This window comes from Exophiala aquamarina (genome assembly GCF_000709125.1).
Source record: "Exophiala aquamarina CBS 119918 chromosome Unknown aczIA-supercont1.7, whole genome shotgun sequence".
Taxonomy (NCBI): Eukaryota; Fungi; Ascomycota; class Eurotiomycetes; order Chaetothyriales; family Herpotrichiellaceae; genus Exophiala; species Exophiala aquamarina.
The window spans coordinates 801,296-813,407 of NW_013550581.1; the positions used below are offsets into that span (position 1 = coordinate 801,296).

Sequence of the window (12,112 nt, forward strand, 5' to 3'; positions counted from 1 at the left end):
ATCGAAATCAGCAAGAGGCGTGCGGCAGAGTCGAGCCGGAGGACAACCGATGGACAAGAGGGCGACGCAAGCGACAGATGCACGTTGTCCTTGGCCCAAGACTGGATGTGGAGAATGGCAGAGTTAGGTGGCCGATCGGGAGCAAAGAGGGGGTTTCGAGTGCAGACGCTGCAGAGTTATACCGAGTACTCCGTACGGACAGGGTGAGGAGAGGATAAGAGTCGAAGGATTTCCTGGGTTATGACCGTGTTGGACAAGGCTCATTCGGCAAGGGAGGGCTGCAGTAGTCGAAACTGGCGGCGAGTCTCGAGATTGGGGAGTGGCTGTTCTTCCACGCGAGGCCGAACGCGTGAGAGCTGAGAAGGCTGGCACTCTCTACCTCGTACTGGCAAGAAGTCACGGATATGAAGTGTAGCGTAATATGAGGTACGGAGTACAGAGGCGAGGATCAGATGGAGCCGGGCGGTACTAACGACGGGCCGCATCGACTGGAGAAGGATGCAATCCAGAGGGGCATGTGGTGTGTCTGTGTGTGTTGTGTTGTGTGTTGTGTGTTGTGTGTTGAGTGTACTTTCACGATCGTTGACTTGATGTTTGAGGCAAAAAGTGGAGGGTCCGATGGAATGGCGGTGGAGGGACGCAGGCACTGAGGTACGAGGCTTAACACGACGCCAGAGGCCGAGAGGCGTGAGAGGGGCTTGGATTAAAATTGGGGATCATCCAGCTGCAGATGGGATGGATGGGCTTGGGAGATGACAGGGTCTGGATTGGATGAGATATGGAGCAGAGTTGCGAACACACTCGCAGTGACGGGGGAGCTGGTGAAGGAGGGCCGTGGTTAGAATATGAGAATATGAGGATCCTAGAATCCCTAGAATCTTACGAGTAGTGACCGCGTCAACAGCGTGACCAGCCTAAACACCAAGCCACCCGTGACCCGACCCTTCGTGGCTTCGCACCCCTCGCCCCCTTGCGCCTTCCCAGGTTCCCACCTCCCCACACTTTCCTTGATGTGCATGGCCTTTGCAGGGACGCCGTTTCCAATGAAGAGAGAATGGAGAGGGGGAAGGAGCCCTCGGCCTGCGCGACTGCGGCGCCTGGGAGCAAACTTATGCAGAAGGCACCGCACGCTCGCTCCTTCCGTCGTTCGTTAGCTGGAGCGGTAAAGGGCATGGGTCGATGATTCACTCCCTCACTGGCACTCACCGAGTTACGGGTCAGAAAAGGCCTCAACTCGATCAACGACGGCTGACGGGGACTTGTGAAAACTTCTTCAACAAAATGTATGAATGACCGTCACCGCAAGACCAAGGCCCAGTAACATCAGCGTGAGCATTCTCAGACTTACTCATTCAGTGCCTGGTCTTCTTCAGAGCCAGCCATACTCGTACTTCCCGAGTATGCTCGGTTGCTCGGTTCACCGTTGCTGCCGGTGCCAATGCCAATAACACCAGTGGTCCGAACCGCCACACTACTTTCTCGACCGACAATCCTTCGGGCGGACTACTGTACAGCCTATCCCTCTTACCTCTTACCTCTTACCATGCATAAAGGTCACCTAATACTTGCCTGAGGCCTCTATTTGCTGACATGGCCGTCCTACTAGTAATAAGAACTAGATACGTGTTTCGTGTTTTAATTTAGGACTTGCTGACTCTGCAGTCTTGACAATCACCTCTGCAGTGTACTTTGCAGGGTGGCAAACAGCTGAGGCCAGGCGAGGCAGAAAAAAATAAAAATACGAAGATTCCCATTCCGGCCACCCAAAAGATCGACAGAAGACCCAAAAGGAGGAGTTGACATTTCCCTTAGGCTCACCACGCTCAGCCCCGTGGCTCTGATCCATTATCGCCCACCACTCACACGTGCATTGTTCCTGGCAGATCGCTAACCTGAGCATGCCACACATACTCGACTGCAGGTCATCCGCCTGATTGATTTGCTGTGTCAAAGCACCACTGACATGAACTGAGCCAGTGGTAATCATTGCCATCCATGTCATGTCTGCCCAAAGTCTCGCTGGCAATGACTCTATGGCAGCTCTCTTAATGACATATGCTCTAGAAATATAATATCTGCTGTCCCTGCCTACGCCACCGGCTATTCTCCAGGCTTTGGACAGTAGCCTGGCGATGGTTGTTCGAGCCTTGCGCCAGGGACTTTCTTCTGGTACTTGCCGAACCACCTAGCAGCCCGCCTCACAACCTAGGTTTTCCCAGAAGTGCTCTCGGAAGTTGGAGTATGGCGCTTGGGCAGCAGTCAACTGGAAATCTCGTGTTGGACTGACCATCATGCCAGACTGCCTTGATCCTGGAACTTTTGTGTCACCTTTGTGGGGGAGAAGCATATGATATGTTCTATACCGGTTTGAGCGGGTACAAGGTTACACCATCCCGCCACTATAATCGGGCGTCTCTGATGACTTCCTTTTGATGCCCACGCCGGAAGCGAAGCCCTGCTTTCGTACTCTCTTCTGATGAACGTCTGCCGTGGTATTCCGAACTTATCAGTCCTCAGATCAACAGATGCTTTCCGCCTTTGACATCAACTAGCCGGTGAGATCGCCTGATTCTTTCGACGCCCGGGTCTTGTGGATTCACGGACGATGATCTCACAGATTTTTGAGCACCATACTCGAGGATATTCCGCGCCTGCTTTCAAAGGTATGTCATGCTAATGCAGAAGGGCGCCATCCACGCAACTTTCTTTATGAAGATTAAGGTACTCGCATACTTTACGGGTCCTTAGCGGTGGTGGGAGCACGATGCAGTTGGTCAAGGGAAGGATAAAGTGCTTTGCAGTACTAGCCTGCCTATTTTGGTACCATCATTGTTCATGATTCTTCTTTGGCATTGAAATTCTCGCAGGCTCAAATGTTGCAGTATGGCCCGGAAGATGCGGCAGGAGGTTGTTGAAAGTTATGTTTGGTTCTCGTGAACCTAGCACAGATCGCCCCAAGATGTGTCATCACTGCCATCTACGATTCAGAAACGGACGTGCTCTAAGCACTTCAAGGAGCACAGCCTGGCTTTCCCCTAGGATGCCAACACTGCTCTCTCTCATGCCGGGCCTTTGGTCCCCTGGATTTCTTATCCGAGACACCGTGCTCAGTCATACATAAGCTTGCCAGCGTCCTAGGTGTCATAGAACAAGCCACAGACCATGTTGGATAACCTGTCAGCTTGGCTATGTCACGAAGTAATACATGAATCATGTGAGGGGACAAGGGGATAAGGAGTAACTGATCCCACCAGGCCTGATAGATCGGTTCTGGTTGGTGGTCGAGCTATCTGGCTCAGAGGGATAAGGCGGCCCACGCATTGAGAAACACCGTTCAGTCTTCCTGGATACTGGTAGAACTGATAGCCAGTGGGTGTCTGGCCATCATCGCTGTTTCACCGCCCAACAAACACCTTGTGCCTGATCTACCATGATACTACTAGTAGGATGAGGCCGAAATTGAACTCCCGCTGCCACACCGCTCGCTGCGATAAGGCCGATCCGCCTTCCACGTGCGGGCTTGTTTCAAACCTCGAGCCGAGGCGCGTTCCCATCAGAACCAAACATCGGGTTTCTACACCTCATACCTATTCACAAAATCTTTTTTTCTAAGGAGATGCCATCCTAGCGTATGCTAGTGCTCTAAACCGGTCTCTAAGACCAGCAAAGCCAGTGGTACGGTCCGTAGCAGGTGGATGCGAGGGGCAACACAAGATCTTCAGATGCGGGTCCGCCACGGCATCTCAGCCTCTCACCACCAGCGACCAACACAGTAATCTAGCCGTACCCAACACCCAGTGGCGCCTTCTCCTCGACATCTACAGTAGACGAGCATTGATTTCAAAGCGATGCCCATCACTTGGCTTCAACCACACCGAAGCTTTCCTTCCAATCCTACGTGCAACCAATGAACACGCAGTCCTTCCGCGGCGATATCGGCCGGACCGGCTATAATCGGCCACTGATTTGCGTTAGCGAGCGGTTGATGGCGCTCGAATGCTTATGTAATTCTAACTTGGGTCCTCGGCTGGGTGTGAACCTTCACCAGTTCCTTTCCCCTTCCCGTTGGTGATTTCACGTCACCCCCATACACTATGGTAGGCATACCTTTCTGAGAAAATGCTCGGCTTGGTAAGAAGCCTTCCGGGGATAAGAACGAGCACAACCATGGCTGAACAGAGCGCAAAATTCTATGGCCGAGCCAGCATTGTGTTCTCAATTCAAATTCAATGCGTGCGGGGTTCGTGCGGAAAGAACCCCCGCAACGACCGAGTTAAATCCAATTGACATTTATTAGTCTATGCTAGCACTCTCACGGAAGCTTACAGAGTTTGTCCTCAAAGCATCTCTTTCCCCAAAGGATAAGGAGCGCTCATATATTTGATCTCTTCCATGTCTTTTGGTCCTCTCCGTGCAAGAACCCCCTCAGTAGCCTCCCACTTGAGAGTACCAACATCAGGATCAGCATCGGCAGCGGGGATCCCGCACGCGGCAGCACGCCTCCATAGCACCATCACCACCATCACCACCACCAGTAGTACTCCCACCCTCCGTTTGCGGACTTCCACTCCAGTCTCTTTGACCGCAGCATCATCAGCATTTTCCCTCCGGCCCTCCCAATTCCCCAATCTCCCACCCAAATCGACCCTCAGAATGGCATCGACATCGATCCCCACGACGCAAAAGGCGATCCTGGTGCCCGAGAACGGCGGGGCCGACGTGCTGAAATACACCGAATCCCACCCCGTGCCCACCCTCTCAGACGGCCAGGTGTTGGTGAGGAACAACTTCGCCGGCGTCAACTACATCGACACATACTTCCGCTCAGGCCTGTACCCAGCACCCGGCGGCCTCCCGCTGGTGATCGGCCAGGAAGCAGCCGGTACGATTGCGAAGGTCCAGGGCGCCAACCCACTGGGCTTCAAGGAAGGCGACCGCGTGGTCTGGATGGCCGGCAAAGGCTACGCAGAGTACAGCGCCGTGCCCGCGGACAGAGTGACCAAGATTCCAGACGGGATCTCCGACGAGAACGCCGTCGGCGGATTCCTCATGGGCATGACAGCCTTGTCACTCATCAAGGAAGCATACCCTGTCAAGAAAGGCGAAACCGTGCTCGTCCACGCCGCGGCCGGCGGCATGGGTCTCCTGCTCTGCCAGCTGCTACGCGACCTCGGCGCCACGGTGATTGGCACCGCCGGTGGGCCGGAAAAGACGAAGCTCGCGAAGGAGAACGGCGCCACGCATGTGATCGACTACAAGGCGGCTTCAGGCCCGTCCTGGGTCGAGCAGGTCATGAAGCTGACGGACGGCAAGGGTGTGGACGTCACCTACGACGGCGTTGGAAAGGACACCTGGGAAGGCAGCCTCGAGGTCGCCAAGAGGAAGAGTAAGGTCGTTTATTATGGCAATGGTACGTCACTTGTACGCCTCTGACCCCCTCTCTCTTGTAATAACATATTTCTAGCGTCCGGCGCAATCCCGCCCTTCAACATCGCACGCCTCTCGGCGAAGAACGTCTCCATCATGCGCTCGACCCTGATGCAATACATCGTGACGCGCGAGGAATTCGAGTTCTACGCCAACGGTGTCCTCGATCTAATCAAGGCCGGTAAGCTCAACGTCAAGATCCACAAGGTCTACCCCCTCAGCGAGGCAATCACCGCCCACAAGGACCTCGAGGGCCGCAGGACGACGGGGAAGCTGTTGTTGAAGTTATAAGGGTCGGGAGAGTTTACGAAAGCAAGATTATAGCCGCGCCGAGTATACATATGTATCTAGATTCCCCGACCTACCTTTTTTTCTCCAACTCTTCCGCTAACTCATTCGCCGCCGCTTTACTCCGCGCTAATAACCATTTAATCTTCTCGCTCTTCTATCTACTTTCTTCTACCCTCTCTCGCTCTTCTTCTACTCTTCTTCTACTACTCTTTACCTTCTCCTTACTTATTTCCTACTCCTTAACACTTTAATCTACTTTTATTTTAGTTTTAATTTCTAGTACAACTATATTTACCTAGATAATTATCTATAGTTTAGCCCGCAGCCTAGCGTAACTTAGTTTGCCCTATAAGCTTAGCGAGGCCTAGAGCTGCAGCGCTGCTCTGCTGTCCGAATAGACCGTGGCGCGCTGCCACAATGAGGACGAAGCACTTCACTACTTAGACCTGCACGATTCTCAATGCTTCATTTCTAACCCGCTTTTCCGCCTGCAGTCTGTCGGTGTGCTCATGCACCTCGCTATGCACTCTTTGGGCCCCTTGCAGAATACTATGCCGAGTAGTACCTACCAGCGTATCATTCACTAACCCTCAAAGCCCAGAGCTTGGCCATCTGGACGGTATCTGCTAACGTTCTCTTGCGCCTTAACATTTCGGCAAGGTAACATCACATTCTCTAGGTTGGACAAAGTCTGAGTGCACGTCAATCGCTGTGGAATCCCGTATTGCCATAACACAAGGTAAGTCTAGTATTGGTTCAGTGGTCTGTAACCTCGATTTCTACTACAATGTCTGATCACCTGAGTTGATGTTGATGTCCTTGAGCTCCACTTCCACCTCCTCGCCAAAGGCCAGATTGACTTCTTCGAGAGTCAATGCCTTTGTCTGTTGGGTGGCGTCAGTAATCAAGACAGAATCAGTTCATCTGCAAAGAATGAGCCAGATACCTCGGGAAAGAAGAAGAAAACAACGACGAAGAAGAAGATGTTGCTGGCAATGAAAACAAACTTGAACTTCCGACCAATCTTCTTCAAGGCGATTGGTGCGGTCTGACTGAAGGTCAACATGACAGCATTGGCCGCAAACAGTGCAAGGGCCATTCCCTGGGCACGAATTTTGGTTGGAAGTACTTCTGTGGCATAGGCGTATGGAGAAGCAGCAAAAGTAGCTCCAAAACAATAGATGTACACCATGACAAAGGAAATTCCAGCTTTGCCCCATGCTGAAGACAGTCAGTGCGGTTCTCGCGGGCGACAAAGACCCGGGAAACTTACTCGTCAGGCCGGTCTGAGCATATTTGGAAGAGCAAGCCGCAAAGACTCCCAGCCATACCGAGAGAATGAGTAATCCGGAGAGAAAAAGCTTCCGTCTTCCAGTTCGATCAATCAAGAATAGGTTGGTTACGCCCCCTGCAGTGTTGCAGATGCCAAATATGCCTGCCATCAACAGGGTTCCACGGGTTGAGAAACCTAGACCGGCATAAAAGACTGCCTAGTCGGGGTCAGCATCGAGCGTACTACATCCCTCGAGATGACGACTGAGCTACGAACCTGGTAGACTTGAATGGTTTGAGCACCGTTTGCTGGAACGGAGGTCATGGCAGCGACCGCTGTAGCCACGCGCCTGAACTCTTTTGCACTGGTGAACATGTGATGCCACTTACCGTTCACCTGCTCCTGGTGTTCTGCGGCTATTTGTGCTGAGATCTGGAGGTGTTCATTCTCCCAGAAAGTCGGGTCCTCGTGGTCATCATGCAGACGCTGTAAGATCTGCTGTGCTTCAGCATGCTGATCCTTGGACATCAGCCATCGGGGTGAGAAATGGATATAGAAGCATCCGGCAATGAGCATTAGGGCTGGTAGGGCATTGTAGGGCGATAGGGAATCCCCTGCCACAAGTTAGGAGTCCATCCAACATTTCTACTTGACAACTGAAATGTATAAGTACTCACCACGCAAAAGATCGGTTTGTGGCAAAGTTACAGGCGTAGCCCACCCAGGAAGCCAAGGCGCCGGCGACATTCAGAGTGCCGATTTGGAATGCCACCAGTGTGCCACGAAGGTGAGGAGGGGCGATCTCCGCCTGATAGACATTGACCGTCGTCAACATGATTCCAGATGCTGCTCCAGCGACCACTCGCCCGGCGAAGAAGAGACCGATTTCTTGAGCAGCCGCTTGGAAGAGACCCACCGACTAAAGCGATGCAGCCTCCAATCTGTATCGTCCTCTTCCGACCCAAACGATCGGCCAGGAGGCTGACCAGCCCGAGTCCGAGGATGAGACCGGCGTAGTAAGAAGATCCGATAGCTCTGTACCTAGTTAGCTTTCCAAATGATTGGCACAAGTTAAGTATGGTGCGCTCACCCCAGAATTGTGGCGCTGGGGTTGAACTCTGTAAGAAACCCCTCCTGGGCAAAACTGCAACGAGTCAGTTGTCCGTTGAATTCGTGGAAAGCAGTTCTACCATCGTCCCAACAATGACCGCGGCATCGTAACCATAGAGCATACTGCCCGAGCCAGCGATGGCAGCACAGACCCAATTGTATCGTTTCCCCATGTTTGTTGGTAATTACCTCACTTCATGATGATCAACAGGGACGACTAAAAAGGAGCTCGAGTGCACGTGTAAATATATATATATCGATCAAACCTCCGATCTGCATCGGAGTGGTCGGCAAAAGCTCCACCTCTAGCTTTGGCAATGCTTCTGGTACAGGCAAAGCCATTCGAGGGCGACGGACGAACCGTCCACGTAACCGGCCGAAGCCGCATACCTCGCATATCCGCATCACAGACTAGCTATACTGAGGAAATTGGGTGGATCTGGTACCTCGTAGCTCGGCGAGCAAATTGGCCCGAGCCATTCATAAATAGCCCAGGATTCGTGTGAATGCCTCTTCTTTGCAGCCGCATCAAGGCACGGCTTTTGTATATCCCAAGATGACGATTAGATGAAACTCGAACGATAAAATAACTATCTAAGTACTGTCAGAATAGGTTCGTATAGAGAGGAATGTGCTTTAGAATACGGCTGCAAGCCAGCTGTGTAACCTGGCGATCGCATCACACATCAAGTCGACGACCACGGCAGACTTGGAGGGGGTAAATCCGGCGGTGCTTCAGCCCTCGACGCCAAGGTTATCAGTTGGGGAATTTGAAGTATATAGCGAGGTAGGTAAACACCTAAATACATACCTAGGGTGGCACAGGAATACCTTGGATATCTATGTACTCCGTAGGTAGGTTTCCGCGAGGCGGTAGGTAGTTCAATCGTACCTCGCATTTGATATAGTTCCCCACTCCTACACAACACGTGGCAATACTTTACTACCATTCACAGGAACTCCGCACTCCCTCATCGCACCGGGGGTAAATCCGGGGCACCTGGCCCGCGGCCCCGGCATGCCGGACGATTGATGGCCTCAGGGTGAGGGGCCGGCGCCAAGAAGCTCCCAGCTGACCCAGTCGAATTTGTAGCCGGATTGTCTCTTCCCATAGTCCATGAACGCGTTACAACACCACGTTCACTGCTCGTCTTTGATACTCAGCTTTACAAACTTCTCCCATGGCCGACGTTGATACAGAAGTCGACCTTACTCCAAGGTCGAAGTTGGCATGTGATTTATGCAAAAGGTAAGTCGTGTAGTTTCGCCGGGCAGGGCCAGAAAGATGCACCGGACCCGAGTCTCATCAAAGATCACCCGGTTTGCTGTTTCCGTCTTCCCACTGCCAGCGACCTTGTGATAATGACAAAGGACTGACCCATGTGCAGAAAGAAGTCCAGATGGTGAGCAGTCTTGCCCCTGATCGACCGTCACGTGACAGCGGTGGCTGACTCTTCTTCCAGCGACCGTCAGATACCATCATGCTCCTTCTGCCGGCGTGCTGGCACCTGCTGTATTTACCCTACATCTCGGTTGAAGCCTGGGCCAAAGCTCGGTAGGTTAAATGATGTAGTTTGGGAACAAGACATCTTACCATCAGCAGGCTCTACCCATCGTCGTGGCATACGGTTACTCCCACCTCAACGCCAGCATGTCAACGGGCCTGGTTCAGTCGCACCCGATGGCCGTGTGCTCCAGGATGATTCTTGCCACGACCCTCCAACGATCGCGAGTCAAGGTGATGGCATACTCTCATCACCAGATGATTTGACTTCGCACCTGTCCTCACCCAACAAGAAAGGCTTCAACGTGGCCGCCCTGAACTTGGCCAAAGCCATCAGCCTCTCCCGAATCTTGCATCCATCGCACGAACTATCTGCTGGTTTTGGTCTGCGACAGAGGGAACGCCCTCAGCCAGGGTTCTTGCTCGTCCTTGCAGGTGCCCAGGAGAATTTAACTAAAGCCTGCGAGGTCCTCCGCATGACCATTCTGCAAGCTCAGTCCATGTACGCCGAACCTTACTGTGGAAATGACCTAGCTCAATACGTTTATTGCAAATAGCTGAGCTGACATATTCGGGCTGATTGTAGGATTGATCTCTACTTCGAGCTGGTAGCAGGGCTGAAATCCTTGTCTCTCTTTCATCAGCCTTCTTTTCCAGACAAAGTTCGTGGCATACAGGATCACCACCATCTTATTGCCTTATTTGCCGCCATGTTTTCACTCTCTTCAAGATCTTGCACGCAGGACACATCCCCCCGTGGTGATGACTCCGGCCGAATTTCTCACCAAGAACTTCATGCCATCTCCCTCGAATACATCAATTTCTCCCTGGAGGCTTGCTCGAACAACGCTCCAAGCCTATGTCTCCTACAAGCCATCACTTTGGCGGGCTACTACAAGATTGTGAACGGGGTCTACGGACCAGCTTGGAGGCTGGTCGGTACCGGCGTTCGGATCGCGTACGAGCTACGACTTGATTTGATTGACTGCAAGGGATATGTCAAACCCCCCACTTGCGAGCGTGAGCTCATGGCTTGGACCGGCGACGAAGAGCGACGGCGTTGTTGGTGGGCATTATGGGAGATGGACATTTTCGCCTCGACAATACAGCGTACGCCCACTGCCATCAACTGGAGTATGAATGAGACGTTCCTTCCGGTCTCTGACGAATACTGGTTCACAAATACGTATCAAGCCTCGTGCCTGCTTCATGGACAGCCTGAAGAACGGTGGAAAAGCCTCAAACATGCCGGCAATGAAAACTCTGTTGCATGGGCCAACCTCTTCGCCTCCTTGATGCACGACGGACGAATCTTGTGTCAAGAAAGCATGAGGGGTATTATCCCCTACGCCGAGCATCAGGACGATGCCTCAAAGCTCGCCCACTATTGCAGCCAGGATTACCGACGAAAGGCCCAAAATATGTCTGATAGACTCTCCAACCTCGTCAGCGCTTACCGAGATACTGTGCAGAATCTGCCCGCATCCCTCTCCTACCATGGCGAATCTTTGTCCTTTGATTTGGTTGGTGGAGAAGATCCATTCTCGATGCGCCGTTCAAGTTCAGCCAGGTACAGCGTTCAAATGATGAGCGCTTCTGCATGCTACATGATCTATCAGAACTACGTCTTTGCAGACGTCGTTGAAGGATTAGTCCTGATGTCATCTTCTACAGCTGGCCACGAGCATTTCAGACCAGACACTCCGTCAAAAGAAAGACCCTTGGTTCGCAATGGCTTCAGGAATTATCTGGCAGCGAGTGCTATGGTGCTACGGCTGGTGGCACGTTGTCCAGAGGACCATGTGCGTTATGTCAATCCTTACTACGCGAGCACAATATGGATAGCAGCAGCGATATTGGTGTTCAAGAGAATTGCCTTGCGGGACAATGCTTCTAACTTTCCACAACGCCAATATAGCCTCCTGCGCCGAGCATATCTCCAATTCAGTCAGACTTGGGAGACACCGTCTGCCTTGCTACAGAATCTGGACTCCCTAGAAGCGAGGCTCGAAACTCGGCTGAAAGAGTTCGAACTATCGGAGACCAGGGCCTGGAACACTGACATCGATGATCAGCGGAGCAATGTCGAGACACGATCTCCCATGGCCACAGAGACGACGATGCCTCCATTGGGTGGGGAACAGCTTTTCCATGCTTGGCCGGGGATCAAGGATCCTCAGTGCCTTACGTCTCAGCCACCGCTCGGGAGTTCGAACGAGAGCTATCCTATTTTGCTGGCGGAAGAGGTGGAGTGGTTGTCAACGTCAGAGCCGGGGTTTGACTCCACGATCAGCCAAGCTTCTTTTCCAGGACAAGACGACATCACATGGCCGAATGAGCTATTCATGGATAATCTTGCGTGGTATTCATCCGATGTTATGGCGGGCTTGTCTCATGGGTACACCACCTGATACACTTGATCAACGACCTGCACTTCGGAGTCTACGCGAACCTCTTAGCGTGAACATGCAGATCATTGCCAAACAGTACTACACGCAAGAAGGGAA

General features: G+C 52.5%; 3 protein-coding genes across 3 annotated transcripts; 2 read left to right on the forward strand and 1 right to left on the reverse strand.

Moving 5' to 3' along the window:
* Positions 1-4,653: 4,653 nt before the first annotated feature.
* A1O9_08316 (NADPH2:quinone reductase) lies at positions 4,654-5,718 on the forward strand (the record flags this gene model as incomplete). The annotated part of the gene is made up of 2 exons (XM_013402702.1): positions 4,654-5,410; positions 5,465-5,718. The coding sequence occupies 2 exons, from the start codon at positions 4,654-4,656 to the stop codon at positions 5,716-5,718; spliced, it is 1,011 nt and encodes a 336-aa protein (XP_013258156.1).
* A 904-nt stretch (positions 5,719-6,622) lies between these two features.
* Positions 6,623-7,826, reverse strand: A1O9_08317 (uncharacterized protein; the record flags this gene model as incomplete). Its single annotated transcript, XM_013402703.1, has 4 exons — positions 6,623-6,939; positions 6,992-7,208; positions 7,268-7,605; positions 7,700-7,826. 4 exons carry the CDS (start codon positions 7,824-7,826, stop codon positions 6,623-6,625), a joined length of 999 nt encoding a protein of 332 aa, XP_013258157.1.
* Positions 7,827-10,315: 2,489 nt separating this feature from the next.
* A1O9_08318 (uncharacterized protein) lies at positions 10,316-12,016 on the forward strand (the record flags this gene model as incomplete). Its single annotated transcript, XM_013402704.1, has 1 exon — positions 10,316-12,016. One exon carries the CDS (start codon positions 10,316-10,318, stop codon positions 12,014-12,016), a length of 1,701 nt encoding a protein of 566 aa, XP_013258158.1.
* Positions 12,017-12,112: the final 96 nt, after the last annotated feature.